The sequence below is a fragment of the Trachemys scripta genome, chromosome 6 (genome assembly GCF_013100865.1).
Source record: "Trachemys scripta elegans isolate TJP31775 chromosome 6, CAS_Tse_1.0, whole genome shotgun sequence".
NCBI classification, from domain to species: domain Eukaryota; kingdom Metazoa; phylum Chordata; order Testudines; family Emydidae; genus Trachemys; species Trachemys scripta.
Window position 1 is genome coordinate 23,725,409 of NC_048303.1, and position 22,744 is coordinate 23,748,152.

At 40.8% G+C, this 22,744-nt stretch overlaps 1 protein-coding gene across 1 annotated transcript in view; it reads left to right on the forward strand.

Moving 5' to 3' along the window:
* WDR70 (WD repeat domain 70) overlaps positions 1 to 22,744 on the forward strand; it is a 252,518-nt gene that overhangs the window by 145,144 nt on the left and 84,630 nt on the right. The window contains exon 10 of the mRNA XM_034773141.1: positions 14,242 to 14,416. Coding sequence (XP_034629032.1) covers positions 14,242 to 14,416 — 175 coding nt within the window. The remainder of the gene's footprint in view (positions 1 to 14,241; positions 14,417 to 22,744) is intronic.

Below are 22,744 nucleotides of genomic sequence, written 5' to 3' on the forward strand. Positions count from 1 at the left end.
TACACATCTACAACTCACTTTATTTTCTTCTGTAGTATGTTTCTCATCCATTGTTATATTTGCTGTATTTCTCTCTGTGCTTTTTTTGCACTTTGTGCTTATTTTACAGCCTGTAATGCTTAAAATAGTTATGAAAAAGTTCTCTCCCTGTGTATTTGAATGCATCTGATCGGCCAATTGCTCAGCTCAGAAGTGATTAAATGGGGGGCAAGTATACTGCTATTTTCCCCCTTTTATGAACATATCACACTAATTCTTTTGAATATGCATGGCAGATCTTGTGTGACTTTATCACTCTCATACACTTGCTTGTATCTAAAGGGCAAAAATAGTGACAGATGACTTTTTAAAAAAATGTATGCTTGAATGCATTTTATACTCTCATGCACTTAAGTGTGATTCTGGTGTCAGAGGCTTGGCAATAAATCAGAATTTGGGATAATGTAGGCATTAGGAAATAACATGGGAAAAACTACTTAACATCTTAATTCTCCATATTTTTATATATGAATAAAAGATTTAAAAGACTGAATAAAGGTTACAAAAAGGTTAAAAGTAGGTCTGCAGAATCCACAGGCTGTTATGAATAAAGAGAAAAAAAAATGCTCATTAAGTGAACATTGTCCATTCTGTGCACTAATTGAAGCAGGGGTCCTGCGCCAAAGGCTTTATTTATTGCACAATAATCAAAACCTACTCTGAAGACAGAATTATTTATTTCCTCATGGGCATTTATCTGACTATCATCACAATAGTATCTATGTTCTTCTTGGAGTCATGGTCCCTATATGGATTACAGACATGGGTGCGCATGCGCACCATGTGCCGGAGCCAGAACTGTTCGCAGCACTGTCTGTTTACCCACACATGCATTGTGTGTCGGCCACGTGGTGTGACCAAGGCTTTAAGAGGCTGTGCGGGTTGATGCTGCTCCAGTTTCCTCTTACCGCCCCAAGGCCAGAGTTGAAATCTCTGTTCCTCAGTTCTCTTAGCTTTCTAGAACTCTTTGTCCATTCTTAACTTCTGTACATAGTTTTCTAGTTTGTTCTAGTTGTATATAGTTTAGTTAGGGTTTGTTCTGCTGTTGAACGACTTCTCCTTGTGGGGTGACCCCTTGTAGCGATGTGACGACTCACCAGTGCGGCACCTCCTGCTGGTCGTCTGGGAATTAGCTCTTGTCCAGCTCAGAGCGCCATCTGCAGGCCAGTGTCTCACCTGCCGTTGGCCCTGTGTCCCTCCTGGACCCTGGTGCCCCTTTTCCTGGGGGTTCTGCCCCAGCAGTACCCCCTTACTCTGGGTCTCCTCTCCCAGGGAACCCCCAACCCTCTAAACCCACCTTGCCTCAGTGGCTACTGCCAGTCATCGTCTAGCCCCCACTCACTGGGGCAGACTGCAGTGTAATGGCCACTCATCGTTGGCAAGGGGTTAGGACCAGCTACCTCTGCCTATTCCCAGGCTGTACCTTTGTAGTCCCAGTACCTTTGTAGGCCTTCACCAAGGCCTGCAGTCTGGGGGTTTTCCAGGCTTGAGCTCCTCAGCTCCCTTTGCCCTTTCTCAGCACTGCTCCAGGTACCTAGCTCCCAGGCAGCTAGCCCTTCCCACTCCAGGGCTAGAGTAAGACTCCTCTAGCTTCTGGCCACAGCCCTCTTATAAGCGCCAGTTGGGCCCTGATTAAGCCAGCCACACCTGTGGTCAGCTACATAGTGAGCTTCCCCCAGCTGTTCTCACTCCCTTTCCCTGCTGCAGCCTTCTCCAGGGCTGCTTTTAACCCCTTCAGGGCTGGAGTGGGGTGACCACCCCGCTACACCCCTCCAACCCTTCCAAAGACTATACCCCAGCAAGCCGGCTTTAAGAACTGTGCTTCTTGCCCACACTCCTTCTCTGAGCGATGAGGACCAAGGTTGCCTCTTTTTGCCTCGGCAAAGTCCACATCATCGCTTCTGCTCCATCTGCCACTCGTTCCCGCCTCGCACTTGGGAAGCCAGAGAACTCCTCCTCCACAAGTATCTGGTGCAGAAGGCTATTCACCCATGTGTACAATCAGACCCAGAACCGGCGGAACTGCCAGAGCAGCCCCCATCACCACCGGTGAGTGCCCCCCTTTCCCTCCCGTGCGCCGGTGCCATCGGCATAAGGGCAGATCCCCAATGGGAACCTCCCCTAAACTCAGTGTTGCTTCCCTGAGCCATGCCAGGTCAGGCAAGAAGTCACGTGCCAACTCAGCTGCTCCGCCTTCCAGGAAGCCCCACACGAAACATAAGTCGAGGCACCACCATAAGCACTCAGCACCATCTCCAGCCACAATGGCTGGTCCGCCACCTTCGCTGCCAGCACTGTCAATGCTATCAGGTCCCTCCGGACTCTCCCGCCTGGTTCCCCAAACGCCGGGTGCCTGTCTCCGCTGCTGCCTATGGCAGATCTGATGCTGGTGTACATTGGCTCCCCTTGGCGCCACGTTTCCCTGGATGCCTTGAGGCTTTCCTCTCTGGCGGATGAACCTCTCCTGCTCCTTGAGCAGCTCCTTGCTCTGCCGTGTCTCACACCAACGGCACCGCCTGTACCAATGGCCCTGCTTCTGCCGGACCCGTACTATGAGTCTGAGGGGTTTTCTGAGCCAGATTCCTCCTCTCTGGCACTCTCATACAGCCCAGATCCTCGGCACCCACTGCCCTGCCCACTCCCGTATGGATCTCCTGCTGACGGGTGGTTCTGCTACTCCCGGGGGCCACTGGTGCCCAGTGACCCATCCTCCTGGCCCTATTGGCTGCCTTGGGACCCTTACCGGGACTGCGGGGCGCTACTGCTGCCGCCCTGCTGGCCATCCGCCACCTGCATCGTAACTGCCTCCGTTTATGACAAACCACAGGATGCTTCCGTGCCACCAGCACCACCAGTCCCCACTGTGGCCTCGTCGTCCCTGGACAATGCGCTCATTCCACCCGCCCTATCCCCTCCGGAGGATCGTGGACAGTACTATGACTTGCTCCACCAAGTGCACTGGCTCTCAACCTCCCAGTGGAGGAAATCCAGGATGCGCAAAACCAGTTCCTTGACATTTTACAACCGCCTGGGGCCCTCTCAGATTGCCCTCCCAATTCACGAGGCCATCCTCCAACCAGCCCACGTGGTCTGGCACACCCCGGCTTCCTGTGCCCCAACCCTGAAGCACGCTGAATGCTGATACTTTGTCCCTTCTAAAGATATGCACTTCCTGTTCACCTATCCCCTTCCCAACTCACTCATGGTCTACGCAACAACCAAGAGCACCCAACAGCAACATCTCAAGACCACTTCTATGGATCGGGCAGCAAAGAAGTTGGATCTTTTGGGGTGCAAGAATTAGATCTCCACGAGCTTCTAGTTTTGTATCACCAATTACCAGGTCATCTTGGCGAAAAAATAATTTTCTATTCTATTTTAGGTTAGTGGAGTTCCAGCCCTTCCTTCTGGTGGACAAACAGGACTTCCCAATGTTACTTGTCAAGGGCAAGATCATCATAAAGGTGGCTCTTCGGGCTGCGGTTGCCACCGCCAACATTGCATCCCACGCACTGGCGACTACTGTCATGCTCCGTCGGGATTTCTGGCTTCGATCCTCCAGCTTTCTTAAGGAGGAGCCACTATAGCTATTAATTCAGAGATCAAAAGGGGAATATTAACATTTGGATGAATCTTGGGTGAAATAATGTCATTGTCTATATGTCTCTTTGTAGTTTGTGATAGACTGCCTAATGGATAAATTGCCCGATCTTAATTTGTGTAATTAATTACCGGTGAGGTTTAGGAAACAGAAGATTACATCAAAAGCCTATTGTTTACCCAGGATTGTGTGGTCAAGTGGATGCTGAAAAACTGTATAAAAGACTCTTGGGTCCCTATCCTTTTTTATCTCAGATCTGCTTAAACTTCATCAGAAGACGTTTGAGTCGCAAGATTGAGATCCCAGTCCTAAGCCGGAACACCCTGAGTACGATATTGGACATTGGACTATAATCTGTGGACTAAAGTCTAAAAGAACTCTTTGCAACTACAAAGTTCACCATCTCTGCTTTGAATCTGAATTTCAAGATTTTAGTCATGTCTGTATGTATACTGATCTTTTAACCAACACACTCTCTCTTTTCTTTTTTAATACATTTTAGTTTAGTTAATAAGAATTAGCTGTAAGCGTGTATTTGGGAAAGGTCTGGAATATTCATTAACCTGGGAGGTAATGTGTCCGATCCTTTGGGATTGGTAGAACCTTTTTTATATGATCAATAAGATTTTCATTAATCCTCATCATATTTGATTTAGGTGCCTAGGTGGAGGCCTGAGGCTGTGTTACTTTAAGAGAGCTGTGTTGTTGACTTTTGAGTAACCAGTGAAGTATAATAGAAGCTGTTTTGTTCTGGTTTGGTAAATCTAAGAATTGGAATATCCACCAGCTTTGGGGATTGTCTGCAGTTCACCCTTATTGAGTGACCTTAGCTGGCCCCCCTGGGATTCCAGTCACAGTAAGTAATGGAATATCCACCATCAGGCTTAGCTTAATTGGTTGTACTGTCCAGAACAAATTCTAACAGGGTTCAAAGACTATAGCCAGTTGCTGATTGGAAATCTCTGTTCTGTGACTTTAAAGTGTATTAAGGAAGAATTCGGTGGGACACTGTGCACCCCCTACGTTGCCAACAGAACAAGACTGCAGTGTGAGCGGTATGTGTACTGTATGGTTCCACCCAGGATTTCCTTTACTTGACATGGATTTTGCACTTTTGTAAAGAGTCACGGAGCCCTGCTGTCCCATTGCATGTAATGCAGGGACCTCTCTATTTTAACAAGTTTCTATTTTTTTTTAATATGGCTTCACCAGCTTTGGGGGTTGTCTACCCCATTCTTTGCAGTTCACCCTAACTGAGTAACCTCAGTGTGGCTCCCTGGGACCCCTGTCACGGGGCTTACAGAGAGCTTTCTGCTCTCTTCAGCTTTCCCAAGAGACTTTCTTCTGGCTCCGAGACAGATCTCACTGCCCTTTTCTCACTTACTCTCTCAGATTGCTCTTTCACTGGGTCTCCTCCCTCCCTGGAAGCACCTGTTCTGGCACAGGGAGCCTGGATCTGCTTCACTTGCAGGGGCTGACTGCCTTGTGACAGTTCACTTCTTGGCTTTATAGAAGAACATAGGCTTGGAAGGGGCAGTGGCTTAGTGAATCAGAATTGGGATAAATACTCTCTGTTTGGAGAGCAGGATCTGCATCCGTTTAAATCCCTTTAATATGTCATAATTTGTATACTACAATGCTATTATGAACAATTCATTTTATTATCTCTCACCTGGAAGTCACAATATAGAGGGAGTATTAAAACACAAATGAAAGAGAAGGGAAAAAAAAATGTTCAGGAAACTTAACATAGACCTTGATAATTAAATAAGCTGTTTAGTTCAACTTCTCAATCATGAAAATATCCTCATTACTTTTCCAAAAAAACATTCCTATCCCTCTCAAATTGCTTTGAATCACTCTTGGCAGTTATAAAAACGTAACAAATCTGTTTTGCAGATGTGGAATCTGCCATTTAAAAAAGTTAATTTTTAAAACTTGTATATATGATGTTTTTCACATACATTTTCTTTTAAAAGAAAGTTGTTATTTAGCAGCTAAACATATTTATGTAGATTTTGATATCCTTCTCTATAAAAAAATTAATTGTGATGGAAAGACAATATTGAACTTATAAGGTATAGTATTTAAAATATTATTATGTAGTTTTTACTGAAATCCAGTTAACTCAGGTTTGTTGCAAAGCAAGTGTGTGCTCAAAATAAGTGTTCTATGTATGGACACATTTATCTAAAAAGACCCCTGCCATTTGACAGAACAATGAAAGGTGTCCAGCTGTTACTTTTTTGCCTTTATTTCTACGGGAGTTTGGAAAAAACTGTGCTATTACTTGTTTGTGCATAGTCTTCACCTTAATAATGGTTGACGAGTTGAAGGAGGCCACTTCTGGAAACCTTGCAAGGGCCTAATATAGTTTAGTACAGTATTCCAGATAACTATTGTGGCACAACCAGTATTAAAATAGCACTACAGTAGTCTGTCATTTCAAATTTACAAAAAATACCTCCTCTGGTCTGAAACGAAGTGTGAGAATTTTCAGGCCAAAAGGAATCTCCCTGAACCTGATTTGTTTGAACTCCATAGCAAAAACTGTAACTGATTTTAATGCAAGTAAGATTAAATTGGACCCAGTGTGAGTTAGGGAATAACAATAGGGTTTTATTATGCAAGGCTACATGCAACCTCAGCTGCTGCTGCTACCCTTTTTTAAAGTTCCCAAAAATGTGCAGGCATCTTGCAAAACAGTTGCTACCCAGAAGAGATTACAGTCTAAATGTAACATGATATGAAACAAGTATTGATCAATAGGAGAAAAGAGAGGATGGGGTGAAGAAAGACAAAAGTGAGAGTAATACTTGGTGTATGATCAGAATAAGTAATATGGTTAGTCATTGAAGACATATGTATGAGAGAAATTCATTCTCTCTCTGAGAAATTTGAATTTGGTGAGGGAAGTGGGCTGTTACGAACAAGTTCAGGGAGGTCATTCTAAGTGTAAGCAGCAGCATGGGAGAAAGCATGAATGTGCTGTGAAGGGTGGAGACTGCGTATGGACATGGTCATTGGCAGAGCAAGGGGGAGAGGAGCATGTCGAAGCATAGATAAACACTATGTGATGTGAAGGGCCTTGAAATGGGCCAGTTGGGATGTTTTTGCAGGGTCCTGCATGGAGCTCTTCCCAGCCCAGCTCTAGTCAATATTTTTATTGATGAGTTGGAAGAAAATATCAAATACCGAACATAGGTTGAATGGTAAATAAGCCAGTTCTACATAGTACCACTTGGTAAGATGGACTCTTTTAAACATGCATTTTAAGGAAAGGGGGACTGTATTATGGAAAGCACTGATGCTGAAAAAGACTTGAGGGTCATTATGGCTATTAGCCAACAGAACAAGAGTGATTGATTGGTGATCCCTCGATTTCGAGGATGATCTCTACCATGAGATGACTCAGGAGTCTGATACTGTACCCGCAGTAGGTACAGACATTGTGTGGCAGACCAGTGGCCTGCTGGGAGAAAGTTATTTTGCTTTCCTTCCTCCTCTCTCTCTTTTCAGCTTCGAGGGCAAGGCGGTTCTCAAAGCGGGCCACTGCCTGATGGAGGATATGGCGCCAATGGGGTCGGTCGGTGGCTTGCTCTTCCCAGCTTGTGATGTCCATATCAGTTTTCTTAAGATACCCTTTCAGTGTATCTTTGTAGTGTTTTCTCTGACCATCACGGGATCTCTGACCATGGGTGAGCTGAGAGTAGAGGACTTGTTTTGGGAGGCGAGAGTCTGACATCCGCACACAATGTCCAATCCAGCAAAGTTGGTACATGAGGATCATTGCTTCAGTGCTGGTGACAATGGCTTCAGCGAGAATGCTGGCATTAGTGCGGCAATCTTGCCACCTGACGCAAAGGATCTTCCGGAGGCATCATTGGTGATACCTCTCCAAATTCTTGAAGTTCTGTCGATAGGTCACCCAGGTTTCACATCCATAGAGGAGTGTAGGAACAACAATTGTCTTATAGACCTGGATCTTGGTGTCCTCCATAGGTCCTGCCATAGGTCACGGTCCGTGAGCAATTTCCCAAAGGAAGCACTTGCGCACTGGATCTTGTGCTGGATCTCACTGTTGATTTTTGCATTTTGAGAAAGTTGGATACCAAGGGAGCAAAAGTGCTCAGCTGTCTCCAAAGTCTGACCCTTGATGGTGATTTGTGGTGGGTCATGTGCAAGGCCTGAAGCAGGCTGATGCAGCAATTTAGTCTTCTGAATATTAAGTGAGAGTCCTAGGCTTTGGTAAGCTTATGCAAGAAAATCAAGTATGGACTGAAGGTCATTCTCAGTGTGAGCGAGGATGACACAATCATCAGCATACTGAAGATCAGTAATGGACACCCTGAAGACTTTAGACTTCAAACGGAGACATCAAAGATTAAAGAGACGCCCATCCATTCTATATTGAATGCCAACTCCATTGGGGCAGTGATCTTTAACAAGGACCAATGACTGCTAAATAGATGGAAAACAGGGTTGGGGCAATAATGCATCCTTGCTTAACCCCAGTTTTGATGATGAAAGGTTCCATCTCAAGGCCATTACAGAGAACTGTGGTTGTCATCTGATCATGGAGAAGTCTTAGGACCTTAATAAATTTTGGAGGGCAGCCAAATCTGGCCAGCATCTTCCACAGGGCTTCGCGACTGACGGTCAGAGGCCTTTGTCAAATCGATGAAAGCCATGTACAGGTCCTGATTTTGCTACCAAGACTTTTCCTGGATTTGGCGGACAACGAAGATCATGTTGGTTGTCCTGCGGGATGGTCTAAAACTGCACTGAAATTCTGGCAGTATTTCCTCAGCAAGGGGAAGTAATCAGTTTAGGAGAATACAGGCAAGAATTTTCCCTGTTGTAGCTAGCAAGGCAATGCCTCGATAGTTTCATATAGATGCAAGTATCACATTTGAACAAGAGGAGGATGGTGACAGAGAGCTAATGTGATACTTGCATCTATAAGCAGGGATGTATTGAGTAGGGATAATGAGCTGATATTTCTTCTATATGTGGCATTAGTGAAACAGGAATATTGTGTTCATTTCTGGTGTTCACACTTCAAAAATGTGGTTGAAAAATTGGAAAAAGGGTTCCGAAAAGAGCTATAAGAATATCTTGGAGACCGTGCCTTAAAATGAGAGACTAAAGAAGCTCTTGCAAGGCAAAGTTAAGAAGTTTATAGGTCTCTTCAGGGGGGAGATAGTGGACAAAGGCATAACAAGATCCAGTGGCAGGAAGCTGAAGTTACACATTCAGACTAAAAATAAGGTGAACATTTTTGACAGTTTGGATAACTGGTTTGGGCGGCAGTGTGGCTTAGTGGGTATAGCACTAGACTGAGACACTGAAGATTTGGGTTCTATTCCTGGGTTTGCCACTGGCCTGAAGTTAGAGGCTTGATTTAGAAATCACTGGGTGGAAATTCTGATTTGTGTTATGCAAGAGGACAGACTAAGTAATCATAACTGTCCCTTCTGGACTCAAAAATATAAGCATCTATGAAAGCAAAGACAAGGTTGTTTTATGTAAGTTATGTCAGTAGCAGGACATAGGGCTTTTGTTAGAATGGATATTGTCAACAGTGAAGTGAGATATGACAAGATTCTGAAGCTATGATAGTTAAGTGAAAGTGTAGCTTGAGATGGTGTTCTATGAATAAGTGTAAGGGAATTGTAAGAGGTTGTGAAGTACTTGTTAAATTGTACCCATGTTGAATTCTTTCTGGGGACTTGGCTAAGTATAAGTGTGCACCTTTTTCCCTTTAACAGTGTTAGATAGAATCCTGTGGATAAGAATGAGTAGGTTGTAAAAAGAGGTGAACTCTAGGGTTGGCAAGTTAAAGGTATGTGTATTAATGGGGAATACTGAGGAGGGGAGAATTAAGGTTGCATAGGCAATCCTTAACTCTGCAGTCCCTGGTTTTCAGAAGTTTGAGTTTCAGAGTAGCAGCCGTGTTAGTCTGTATTCGCAAAAAGAACAGGAGTACTTGTGGCACCTTAGAGACTAACAAATTTATTTGAGCATAAGCTTTCGTGGGCTACAACCTACTTCGTCGGATGCATGTAGTGGAAAATACAGTAGGAAGATACATTGATAGATATATATATATACACACACACAGAGAGAACATGAAACAATGGGTGTTACTATACACACTATAAGGAGAGTGATCAGTTAAGGTGAGCTTATATCAGCAGGAGAGAAAAAAAACTGTTTGTAGTGGTAATGAAAATGGCCCATTTCCTGCAATTGACAAGGAGATAGGGGGAGGGGTGGGGGGGGGGGGGAAGCATGGGGAAATAGTTTTATGTTGTGTAATGGCCCATCCACTCCCAGTCTTTGTTCAAGCCTAATTTAATGGTGTCCAATTTGCAAATTAATTCCAATTCAGCAGTCTCTCATTGGAGTCTGTTTTTGAAGTTTTTTTGTTGTAATATTGCGACTTTTAGGTCTGTAATTGAGTGGCCAGGGAGATCGAAGTGTTCTCCAACTGGTTTTTGAATGTTATAATTCTTGACATCTTATTTGTGTCCATTTATTCTTTTACGTAGAGACTGTCTGGTTTGGCCAATGTACATGGCAGAGGGGCATTGCTGGCACATGATGGCATATATCACATTGGTAGATGTGCAGGTGAACGAGCCACTGATAGTGTGGCTGATGTGAGTAGGTCCTATGATGGTATCCCCTAAATAGATATGTGGACAGAGTTGGCAACGGGCTTTGTTGCAAGGATAGGTTCCTGGGTTAGTGTTTTTGTTGTGTGGTATGTGGTTGCTGGTGAGTATTTGCTTCAGGTTTGGGGGCTGTCTGTAAGCAAGGCCTGACCTGTCTCCCAAGATCTGTGAGAGTGATGGATCGTCCTTCAGGATAGGTTGTAGATCCTTGATGATGCGCTGGAGAGGTTTTAGTTGGGGGCTGAAGGTGATGGCTAGTGGCGTTCTGTTACTTTCTTTGTTGGGTCTGTCCTGTAGTAGGTGACTTCTGGGTACTCTTCTGGCTCTGTCAATCTGTTTTTACACTTCACCAGGTGGGTATTGTAGTTGTAAGAATGCCTGATAGAGATCTTGTAGGTTTTTGTCTCTGTCTGAGGGGTTAGAGCAAATGTAATCATATCGTAGAGCTTGGCTGTAGACAATGGATCGAGTGGTGTGGATGAAAGCTGGAGGCATGTAGGTAAGTATAGCGGTCAGTAGGTTTCCGGTGTAGGGTGGTGTTTATGTGGCCATCGTTTATTAGTACTGTAGTGTCCAGAAAGTGGATCTCTTGTGTGGACTGGTCCAGGCCGAGGTTGATGGTGGGGTGGAAATTGTTGAAATCATGATGGAATTCCTCAAGGGCTTCTTTTCCATGGGTTCAGATGATGAAGATGTCATCAATGTAGCGCAAGTAGAGTAGGGGCGTTAGGGGACGAGAGCTGAAGAAGCATTGTTCTAAGTCAGCCATAAAAATGTTGGCATACTGTGGGGCCATGCGGGTACCCATAGCAGTGCCGCTGATTTGAAGATACACATTGTCCCCAAATGTGAAATAGTTATGGGTGAGGACAAAGTTACAAAGCTCAGCCACCAGGTTTGCCATGACATTATCGGGGATACTGTTCCTGACGGCTTGTAGTCCATCTTTGTGTGGAATGTTGGTGTAGAGAAGTTTGAGTGTTGCTCATCTCAATGATATGCAAAGGGCTGACATACCACCAAGCAACCTTAACTCTGCATCATTGTTGTTTTTTGCCATTGAGTTACAAAACAATTTGCATTTTACTTTAGGAAGTGTATTGGGCCTCCTGACTCAACATTCCAAAACCCTGCTTCAGTTTATAAAGTGCCACTTTGCTATATAGCAGTTGACAGTAAAAAGTGAACATTTATCCTGCTGAAATAAGTTTCGAAATTTTACTATTTCTATAATCAAATATCCCTTTGAGTTTATTTTGGTGCTTTATGGTAAATGTTTACTTTTTAGTATAGCTGTTGTATGTGCAGCATAATCAGCTTTAAAAAAAATGAAAAAATGTGCATGAAACTTTAATGTCTGGAACTACTGACATTGCTTCTCAGGATACCATTTACACTGAATAGAACAATAACTTTACACTATACAGGAATATGTTATTTGGGGTGTACTTAAAATTGAACTAGGCTGGCCTGCATTATGGGCAGTTGGAGATTGTGTCTATTTGGTTTTACTAATTTCTCCCATGACACCCAATTATAAATGTCTTCCAGGAGCCATTGTTGTTTGCAGTGCAGATATGGCATTGCAGGAGCCAAATCATTCATATAAGTTGCTAGATGGATCTAACCTAGATTTATGTATGTAATGTACTTATACATCCCAATTTGGTTCTACAACCCCTGCTTATATACCTCAGTGTTGTGTCCTATTCTGGGGAAATGGCTGCTTTGATTCAGTAGCATTTATGTTTCCCATGAAAACCAATACATTACATGCTCTTGTATCATAGGCATTGTTTGCCCTGAGAACTTAGTGATTTCTGTCTTTTTTTTAATTAATGATCTCCCCTCCCTTGCCAAATCCTGAAACACTTTTATGCATTAGATGCCAGAAGAGATTTGAATTTTTATCTGGAAAGAACTCAGCATTTTAAAAGGACAGAAAACATTTGTGTCTAAGACAGTTTAAAGAATCCACCTGTATCCCAGAGTCCTCTGTCCTTTGGGTGTTTATATGTATCTAAGAAACATAGAAGAGCTAGGCCAATATTCTTCTTTCTTTTAAAAAATGCACATATTCATGAAACAGATTATGTGGGGGAAACTCAACTCTAAAAAAGAATGGTCTTTCATAAATGCATCATTGTAAAACGTTTGAGGAATTCCTTAACAGTATAACTCAAAACTTTTGAATTTGGCTCCACAGAATTACAGTATCACAATTAATAGTTATGAAATTTCTTGGTAAATAAATAAAAGCTTGAATTAATAAGCAGCCAGCCAGTCTCCCAGGCTGCCATTTTAAATAAGTTTGCTGGTTGTTGTTGTATCAGAATAATTATGATAGAAAAATCTCATATCACTGTGACAGTTCTCGGGGTACTCAGGATTGTGCGTCACCTTGTTGCATGCTGCCTGCAGTGAGAAGAAGTCTTGCTGGTGGTACCTGGGTGTTAGCTCCCTAACATCACCAGCCTGCCAGTCACTCTAGCACTGTCCTGTGGGTTATGCCAGCCCTGTCTTCGCCTTGCAAGTTAACAAGAAGTGCACACCAGTGTCCAAGTGAAGTGTTCCCCTGTGATATCCAGCCCCTGACATGAGCTACTCAGAAATCCCAGGTGCTCTGCTCCCAAAGGAACAGTGTACCCCAGTTTACTAGTTTTACCTTAAATCACTGCTCCTGTGTAATACACAGCACGTATGACCACTTACAATGAAACAAAAGGTTTATTTAAGAAGGAATAGAAGTGAATAATGATCCACTAGAAATGAATAATGATTGAAGCAAGAGGTTACAGTACAAAACAAAATCCTAAAAATGCAAACTAGGGCCTACATTCATTATTAGATACAAAAGCTAGCTATTAAAGTAGGTTTTCCCCTCAAAGTTCAGTCTGTTACAGATCTGGCTAGTTTCACAAGAACCAGGATCCAATCTTTCATGAAACTCCCCCTCTCAACAAGATGTCTCCTCTGTGAGTGGATGCAGAGTGTCTTTCTCCCCCTGTGTTATACCGAATCAGTCTTTTGTCTGTATTCACAGACGGCACAATCCCTTGTCTGTTATCATGTTCCTGTTTACCTCCAAGTGGTTATTATTCTTTGTAGTTGTCCTTTGATAGTTTTCCATTGACTGTTTTGGGATAGGGCAAGACATTTGAACCTTACATTACAATCTCCAGCTGACCAGGGATGGGTGAAAATTCCTGCCCACTTGAATGGGTCATCACCAAGATATATGATTTCTTGGTGATTAACTTTTACTTCAAGACCATAAGACATAGTTTTCAATATAGTTACATTATTCCTTACATGCTACTTGTACATCTCACAATGATTATAAGTTATAAGCTTTCAGTAGAAACCTCCTTTCTACTGCTACCTTTCATGGATAAATACCATGAAAATGGTGTATTAGGTGTAGTGAGTATGTGAGGTGTGAGTTAGGAGTAGCTATTACCAATGGGCCTCAGTGTCATGATCACCTATTAGTGCACAAGTTGTACAAGCATTTATGCTCTCAGGACTTTATCCTGGGAGAATCTTACTGGCTTCTGTTGAGAGTGCTTAGCATCTTACAAGATCAGTCCCTTTATTTTGTGTCAGCCTCTGCTTATTTGGTGAATTTTTAATGAATGTATATGTTCATTAAGGAGGAATGGGAGTTTACACCTCTGAACAGTGAGGAAATGAAATATACAGCCCATTTTTATAAAGTGGTTTTGTACATTACTGACCTGACCAGCAGACCATAGTTTATGGATATTTTAGAGTCACTGTTATTAACTAAATAAAATTACATACCATGTTTTTTTTTAGTTCAGTTATACTGACTAAAGTGATTGCCTCGTATCATTAGGGGAATTCTTTAATATGTGTTAACTGTTTGTAAAGCAATTATTTCTTTAAATCTCTTGACAGGACTGTGAGGACATGGGATGTTAACAATGATAAAAATCACAAAGGTGTGTTTAAACCACGGTCAGTTCAAGGTAAACGGGTGATTCCTACAACTTGCACGTATAGCAGAGATGGTAAACTTATTGCAGCTGGCTGCCAAGATGGCTCCATCCAGATCTGGGACAGGAATATGAATGTAAGTGAAGTATACTTTTTAACTTTAGCAAGACATCTGTTAATATATGAAATGCTAAATTTTTAAGTAGTTTTAGGATGTTTTATATTTTATACTTAAAAATATTTTTTTTCTGAAAGACAAGCATTTGGTAAATGAGGTTTACTATTTCCCCTGCTACCACACCTCTGCCATATCAGTGCCTGCTGCTACCCCACCCAAACAAATAATGGCAGGAAATTGACTAGCTAGCAACCTGATTTTTGTCTAGTTTTATATATATAGTGACAGTTATAAATAAATAAAGTACTATCTGTCTAAAGATAACAAAGTGACTATGAAGAAGCTGTCACTTCCTATAGGCTCTTATGACATTAAAAAATACATGTCGGTGTTCTACTCCTGATGTTGAATAAATAATTTATCCACTTTGGAATGGGTGATACAGGTAATATACAGAGAAGAGTAAGGTCAAAACACACAAAGATGGGAATGCACCTCAAGTAAAAATCTTTTCCTGTATTGTCCAAAATGTGAAATTTAACACGGAGGTGATATTACTCTAAAAGACCATTGACTGGAAATCCCAAAATTTCATGGCTATGCTACATCCTCAGACGGTATGGCGATGAGTTAGATCCTGAGCATGTGGGCAAGACCCACCAGTCAGACACCTGGGAAAGAATTCTCTATAGTCCGTCTCATCATACTATCCCCTACATAAAGTTAGCAAGCTGAGTCTTGAAACTGGTTAGATTTTTTTGTCCCCACTGCTCCCATTGGAAGGCTGTTTCAGAATTTCACTCCTCTGATGGTTAGAAACCTTCATCTAATTTCAAGGCTAAACTTACTGATGGCCAGTTTATATACATTTGTTCTTGTGTCCACAGTGGCACTTAACTTAAATAACTCCTCTCCCTTCCTGGTATTTATCTCTCTGATGTATCTATAGACACAGTATCTCCCTTCAGCTTTCATTTGGCTAGGTTAAACAAGCCAGTTTCTTTGAGTCTCCTCTCATAAGGTAGGTTTTCCATTCCTCGGATCATCCTAGTAGCCCTTCTCTGCACCTGTTCCAGTTTGGATTCATCTTTCTTAAACATGGAAAACCAGAACTGCACATAGTATTCCAGATGAGGTGTCACCAATGCCTTGTATAATGGTACTAACACCTCCCTGTCTGTACGGCACTACCTTGCGTGATGCATCCTAGGACTGCATTAGCCTTTTTCATGGCTGCATCACATTGGTGTCTCATAGTCATCCTGTGGTCAACCAATACACCCAGGTCTTTCTCCTCCACTGTCACTTCCAACTGATAAATCCCCATTTTAGCAAAAATTCTTGTTGTTAATCCCTAAATGCATGATCTTGCACTATTAAATATCATCCCATTTCTATTACTCCATTTTACAAGGTCATTCAGATCTTGTATGATATTCTGTCCCTTGTCCATATTGGCAATATCTCCCAAGTTTGTGTCAGCCGCAGATTTTATTAACACAATCCCACTTTTTGTGCCAACATCATTAATAAAAATGTTAAATAAGATTGGTACCAAGACCGATCCCTGAGGAACTCCACTGTAACCTCCCTCCAGCCTGCCAGTTTAACTTTCAGTATGACATGTTGTATTCTCCCCTTTAACAAATTCCTTATTGACTTTCAGTTATTATATGAATCCTCATCTTCTCCAATATAACTAATAATTTCCCATGTGGAACTGTATCAAATGCCTTACTGAAATCTGTGTAGATGAGAGCTATTGCATTTCCTTGTCTACAAAATCAGTTATTTGCTCGAAGAAGGAAATCAGGCATGATCTTCCTTTTGTAAAAACATGTTGTATTTTATCCCGATTACAATTTACGTCTATTTCCTTAACTACTTCCTCTTTCAAAATTGTTTCAAGAATTTGCATACAATTGAAGTCAAACTAACAGGCCTGTAGTTTCCTGGATCATGTTTTTTCCCTTTTGTAAAAATAGGAGTTCTATTAGCAATTCTTCAGTCATAGTATACAACCCCCGAGTTTACAGATTGATTAACAATCCTTGCTATTGGACTTGTAATTTCATGTCCCAGTTCCTTTAATATTGTTGGATGGAAATTATCCAGTCCCCTGATTTAGTCCTGTTAAACAAGTTTGACTTCCACCTCAGATGTGGTAATTTCTACTTCCATATCCTGGTTCCCATTAGCCATCCTGCCACTACCCGTACCTGGCTGTTTGCAAAATATACAGAAAATTCAGCCATTTTGTCAGTTACCAATAACTTTTGTTATGTTCCTTTCTATTACATTTATTCTCAGGTAAATTGTTAAAGCAAATTGAAGTCTCTTGCAAATTGAGTGACAATGCACTTGATGCCTTTATTTAATAACCTCCTTCCTAGCTTCTTAAAGACACTGGCCCAGATCATTCCCTCCTGTAGTGAAATCAATGGAAAGGGATTGAATAGGCTTGGGCTCTATGACTATTCCCTTGGGTAGATCCTTCCACATTTTCCTCATGGCCATCCCCAGCACCCCACTGAAAAATGTTACAGGGCCTGACCCCAAACCTGACTACCTCTTGGGATTCGCAGGCAGCCAGGAGCATGTGTGCAGAGACATTGAACCTCTTACTCTGACTCTGCCTTCCTCAGCTCACTAGCTATTTGGCGCCAAAGGACTGTTCTTTCGCGTTGTTGCTCTAGGGAAAGGCTACGTGGAAAAGATCACACAGATTAGGATTGTATTATCTTCTTGAGTAAACTGTGCAGAACCAGGTCCATCTACTCCTCTCTGACTTCCCCAGTCTCTGTATCTTCCCCTCTTTCCCCCCACCCACCCCTCATTGATACTGGACATGCAGAGAAGCCCCTCTGGGGTTTGGAGATTCGACAGATGGTGCAGTAGAGATGGCAGTAAGGGGATAATCCACACGGGGAGGTACCTCTCACTGCCTGGATATTTGGGGCACACTGGCAATTCACTATGGTAAAAGAAAATATGCTAGAGACAAATTCATAATCCAGAGTGATCTCTTTATACCACAAAATGCTAATTATTAAGTAATTTAAAATATTATTTATCAATGTAAAATCTAATTATTCATTTGTTTAGTCAGTATGGATGCCCACTTTTGGAGTATGAGAGTCCTTGGCATATGGGCTCGGAACTTTATAGCTAGCAGGATCTGTTAGTACTTTGTGTGTACCCTCTCTGGGTAGGTTATTCCATAGATGCCAGTTACAATATTTCTTGCTTTTCTTCTGAAGCACCCAATACTGCTGTAGTCACGGATTGTTACTGCTTACTTAATTTCACAAGAATGTGCACCCACACAGGAAATACCCAAAGAAGAAAGGCAATTTGTCAGTAATTGGTTCCTGAATACTACTGTTTATATGGATCTATATTCCCTGCATATTTTCCCCAGTTCTTCAAGACTATGGATTATTGATTCAGTGTCAGGAACTATGTCAATTAGAAACTCTCTCCATTTTATACTCTTTGGGTCAAGCATACAACCCAACAAACACTAGAAAGCTTTGAGCTCATAAGTTATGGCCACATGCATCCTTACTGGTAGTCACCCCAGAGAACCAAAATTATTTGGATATAACTTTCTATACATCACATATGTTTTCATGGTTGTAAAAGTTTAATAAAGAATTAAATTGAATTACATTGGGAGTAGCTAATATATTCTTGTCTGAATTTGCTAAATAAAACAATAATATGTTGTCTGTTGGAATGTATGTTCAATTTCCAATATTTGATATGGTGATGGTTAAGTATATGAAGTCATGGCCATTTAAACATTTGTGCAAATCCTGCTGTGTTGTTACATGACGCAGTGTTTCTGAGGAATACCATCCAGAAAACACTGTCATAGAGCTCATTAGCAAATAACTGTGTCATAATCAATAGTACAAATTATCAGAATACAGCTCAATTATTTAGAAGCTGAAGTAATAATAAGAACTAGTAGGAAAAAAATGTTTAGAGCCAAGCTTATGTTGTAAATCATTGAAAACATGACAACTCTAATACAACATGATGACTTTATTGAACAAAAGGATATTGGTGAACAATTTTTAGCTTAAATAAAGTATCATTGTAATAGTAACCAGGTCAACTTCTCCTGTCAAAACTCTTAATTTGGAAAAGGGGAACAAGCAATTTCAGGACTTCACAAAGATTAAGCAAAGTTTGATTGCAGTGGGGAAATGGAAAATATGCAGATATAAAGGGAGAAAAAGCCCACTCTGATCATATTTAAAGTACACTCTATTTTTCGTTTGTCATCTATTTTTATTTCTGTTTTTATTTCCACTGTAAACCTAGTAAAACTTCCTAATGGCATGGAGTTTTTAGAACTCACTCTAAGTGTAAACTTGTTCTAACAGAATAATAAATTTTTCAGAGACTGGCTTTCATCACCTATGTATGCTGTTGATTTAAACATATACAGTATTGAAATATTAAACTTTCTGCTGTAGCTTTAACAATAATGCTCTTGGTCATCTGCTTATTCATGTGCTTTTCTTTATGAACCTTTGTGTGTCTTTATAAAATGACATATTACAATGCTGGTAGAGTGCACTTTAAGGTGATTATGAATAATTTAGAGATGTATTCCGTGCATCTTTATCTCTTTTTCCAACCAGTGACCTCTAGGTAACTAAGGATACTAAACTGGTTGTCAGAGAGAAATTAATCTTATAATCCTTCTTTTGAATTCGGATTTTTTTTAAAAAAGACTAAGATGATTTCCCTCGTCAGTGTTGTTGAAAGTCATTTGAAAATACACACATCTCTTTATTAAAACAGTCATTACAATTTTGTTTCAATGGCATTTGTATTTGAAGGTGTCTGGGTGCCTAACAGAAAAAATACTTGTGTATCCCTAAAACTAGGCATTTTGAAAAAGACAACATGGCCAAATAAAATCAATATCTAAAGCAGCATAAATAACTCATCAATAAATTACCACATCAACAATAAATAAATACAAAATAAAGGAACTCCTGGGGAAAATAGTGTTCTCAAATTTAAATTTGGAGATCTTTTCATTTGGCAAATAATCTCAATTTCTATTTTTTTCATTATAGCTATATATATGCTATATAAAGTGTCCTGAAGAGGAATTCGGAAGAGAGTGAGCCTGAATAGTGCACAGGATCTAGGAGGGCATTCCAAGCATGAGAAAAGGCACAGAGGTGTTTGTGGAAGAAGGAAAGCAGGGAAATGTCAAGACATGTCAAATTGACACAAAGCATTGGGTGTAAGCAGTAGGAGATGAGACAGAAGTAGGCAGGAGCAGAGCTATGAAGAACCAAGAGGTGGGGATAAGGAGTTTGAATTTGATGCAGAAATATATAGGAGCGATGCTTTTCTTTTGTTTTTAGAGAGATTTTTTTAGTATGTTCATCAAACCGTCATTTGACTTTGTTGGAGTGCATGCAGTGTTTCCTGTATGACTCAGACTATGCTGTATCACAGTAAAACCCTTTCAGAATGGAAATTAAGGTATACAGATGTATCCCGAAAAACACTTACTGCTCTGTAACGACACATCACTATTGTATGAAGGAACAAGCATTCTAAATAATTGTTTACGTTAGACCAGTTGGTACCCATTCCCATGCCATTGTTGGGGACTGTGATTTGGCCCTTACAGAGCAGGAAGAAAGACAAGATATGGTAATATGGTTTAAATCAGCCGCCACATTATCAATTCCATTCTAATAGAACAATCAGGCAAAAAATGATCCAGTGCGGGTCTTGGAGGAGGTGATGGAGAAAGAATGGGGAGGGAGAGGGGGCAGGTGTCCTGATTCACCGTCCGCCAAAGAATTAAGAGGAGTTTCAACACCATTGCTAAAAACTCCCACAACCCTGCCTGCATAGGAGGATTGCTACAAACCAAATTGGGGGATGGGGAGAGAGTTTCTTGCTATACTGTACTAGACTTCAGGCCCACCCCTCTACCTAAAGACAATATCATCCCATATACTTGGTACCATGTTCCCAGGATCTGTGAACACCTTTAATCCCTCATACTGTTTAATCCCTCATACTGGACCCAAACATAGTTTTAACAAACAAGATAATTAACCCACGCCCAGCAGCCCACTGGGGAAGGTAGCGGAATCCACCTGGTAGGGCTCCATATCTTTTCCTTGTCATAACATCTAGAGCAGCTCCACTGGTGGCTGTGGGAGCATTACTCTTCTGCTCCAGATATGACCACCAAGTATCACACCTGAGCATAGGAATCATGTTGGTTTATCTCTTGAAGAAGCTATTGTGCTATAGTACTGTTAAACTATTTAATAACATCGTTAGGGTGAATAAAAGTTACATATAGTGAATGTTTACATGACACATTGAAGTTCAGTATTAAGCAGGGTTTTGATTTTATCTGTAGTCTGTGTACAAATAAGCACTTTAGTTAATATAGATTATAAAATATAGCTTTCTGTGCATTACTCAAAATAATGTTATTTATAAAGTTTTTGTTCAAAGACTTATTGCAACAAACTGAACATTCTCCCCCCCACCCTTTTCACATCTCTTCTCTGCCTATTTCTCATTCCTACTCCCTAGTCATTAGCTAAATCCATCAGATGTTAGTCCAAGCCACATGTCACTTTAGAAATTTATTCTTTTCCACATTGCATTGTGGTGTTAAGGCCATGAGTTTGGTTTTATGATCAGATTCACTTTTTCACTTTTTACTAGTAACATGGTCTTTGAATGTTTGATTCAGTTTTCTCTCTCCTTCTGCTTTTTGGTGAAATTCCAAATCTCCCAGCTGTATGTCATGACAGTAAAAATGCTTTGGAGGAACACTTTTTGTCTTCATGAAACAGACATTGGTATCTTGCTTCCCAAGCTAATGCTGAAGTTAGCTAAATGTACTCCAGCTTTGTCTTGCTTTTCTCCAAACTCTCCAACATGATCATGATCAATTCTAATCACTTGCCTGGGAGAGTTTTTTCATAGTCTCATAAATCTGTACATTTTTCTCACATCCATATGTTGGCTATACATGGTTTTTCCTTAAGGTTCATGTGCATGTGCACAGACAGTACACATTAGGAGAACTATCTGTCAACTTCTCACAAGTATTTTGAACCACTGTCAGCTTGCCTGACAACTACAGATTCAAAGGGTAGGAAAGTAAATTCACTCATCTTTATAATAGAGTGAAAATAGTAGTATGAAATATTTAACCACATAATGACACAATGAAACAGTGCAAACTTGGGTACTCTGAGGGTGGAACAAGAGAAGTGAATGGCAAGTATAGGGAGGAGGAGGAGGAAATGAGAGAAGAGATGTAGTTTAAATAAAATTTTGCAGGACCTGCACAACCATATTCATTTGCAGATCAAAGCTGCCAAAATGTTAGATCTACCTGAAATATTAGTGGAGTTAAAATTATTGAATCCTTCTAAATATATTTTTAATACTGGAATGGAGAATTGTGTCTTTTCATTAGTTAACTTCTACATGTCTCAGTTTTCACCATTTGGAAATTGGGAATAATACCTGCCTCAAGATACGTTCTGAGGCTAAAGTCACATTTGTAAAGAATACTGAGATCCTTGAGGGGGTAGGTAAAAAATAGTGTGTTTTGTTAATTGAGTAACATTTCTGAAAGCTACCTTGTGGCATTTTACTAAACATTCTGTAGAGTCCGTAATCGACCGGTCCCTGGAAACTATTGAGATGATCTTCCCTGAGTATGTGGAGAGACTTTTCTGTATAATACATACTGTATCTGAATCCTGTTTCTCAGTCTCAGGGACAGTTTTGGCTCATTTAGTAAGTTTGTGAGGTACGTCACTATCATTTAAACCATTGTAAACAAAATAGTAAATGATTAATTTACAGCGGATAGATAGTAGTAGTAGTGCTATCTTTTGTATACAGCAAAATATTAACCAAAAATGTAAAATATTTTGCAAGTCTCAGCATAATTTTTTATTTGCTCTTAAGCTGATTGATTTTTTGCTGATGAAGAGGTGATATACCTAAAGGTGAATTTGTATTATTTTTTAATCTAATACTTTCATAGGAAGACTTACTATAAGTGATATGGTCAGTTCCTCATATTTTTAAGCTATTTTTTCAAATATTTCTTAAACAATGGCCAGGATATTAGTCTGCTATTGCTTGTCCTTGTATTAAGTTTATATTCATTTTTAAAGCCTGCTTTGGTGTTAAAATGTGGTAATATTTTATTTTAATGAGTGTCAAATAGCCCAACCTCTGTTATATACGTACATTACAGAACTTAAAATACAATAATAATGAAGCCCCACGCTATCCAAATAGACTGCTCACAGT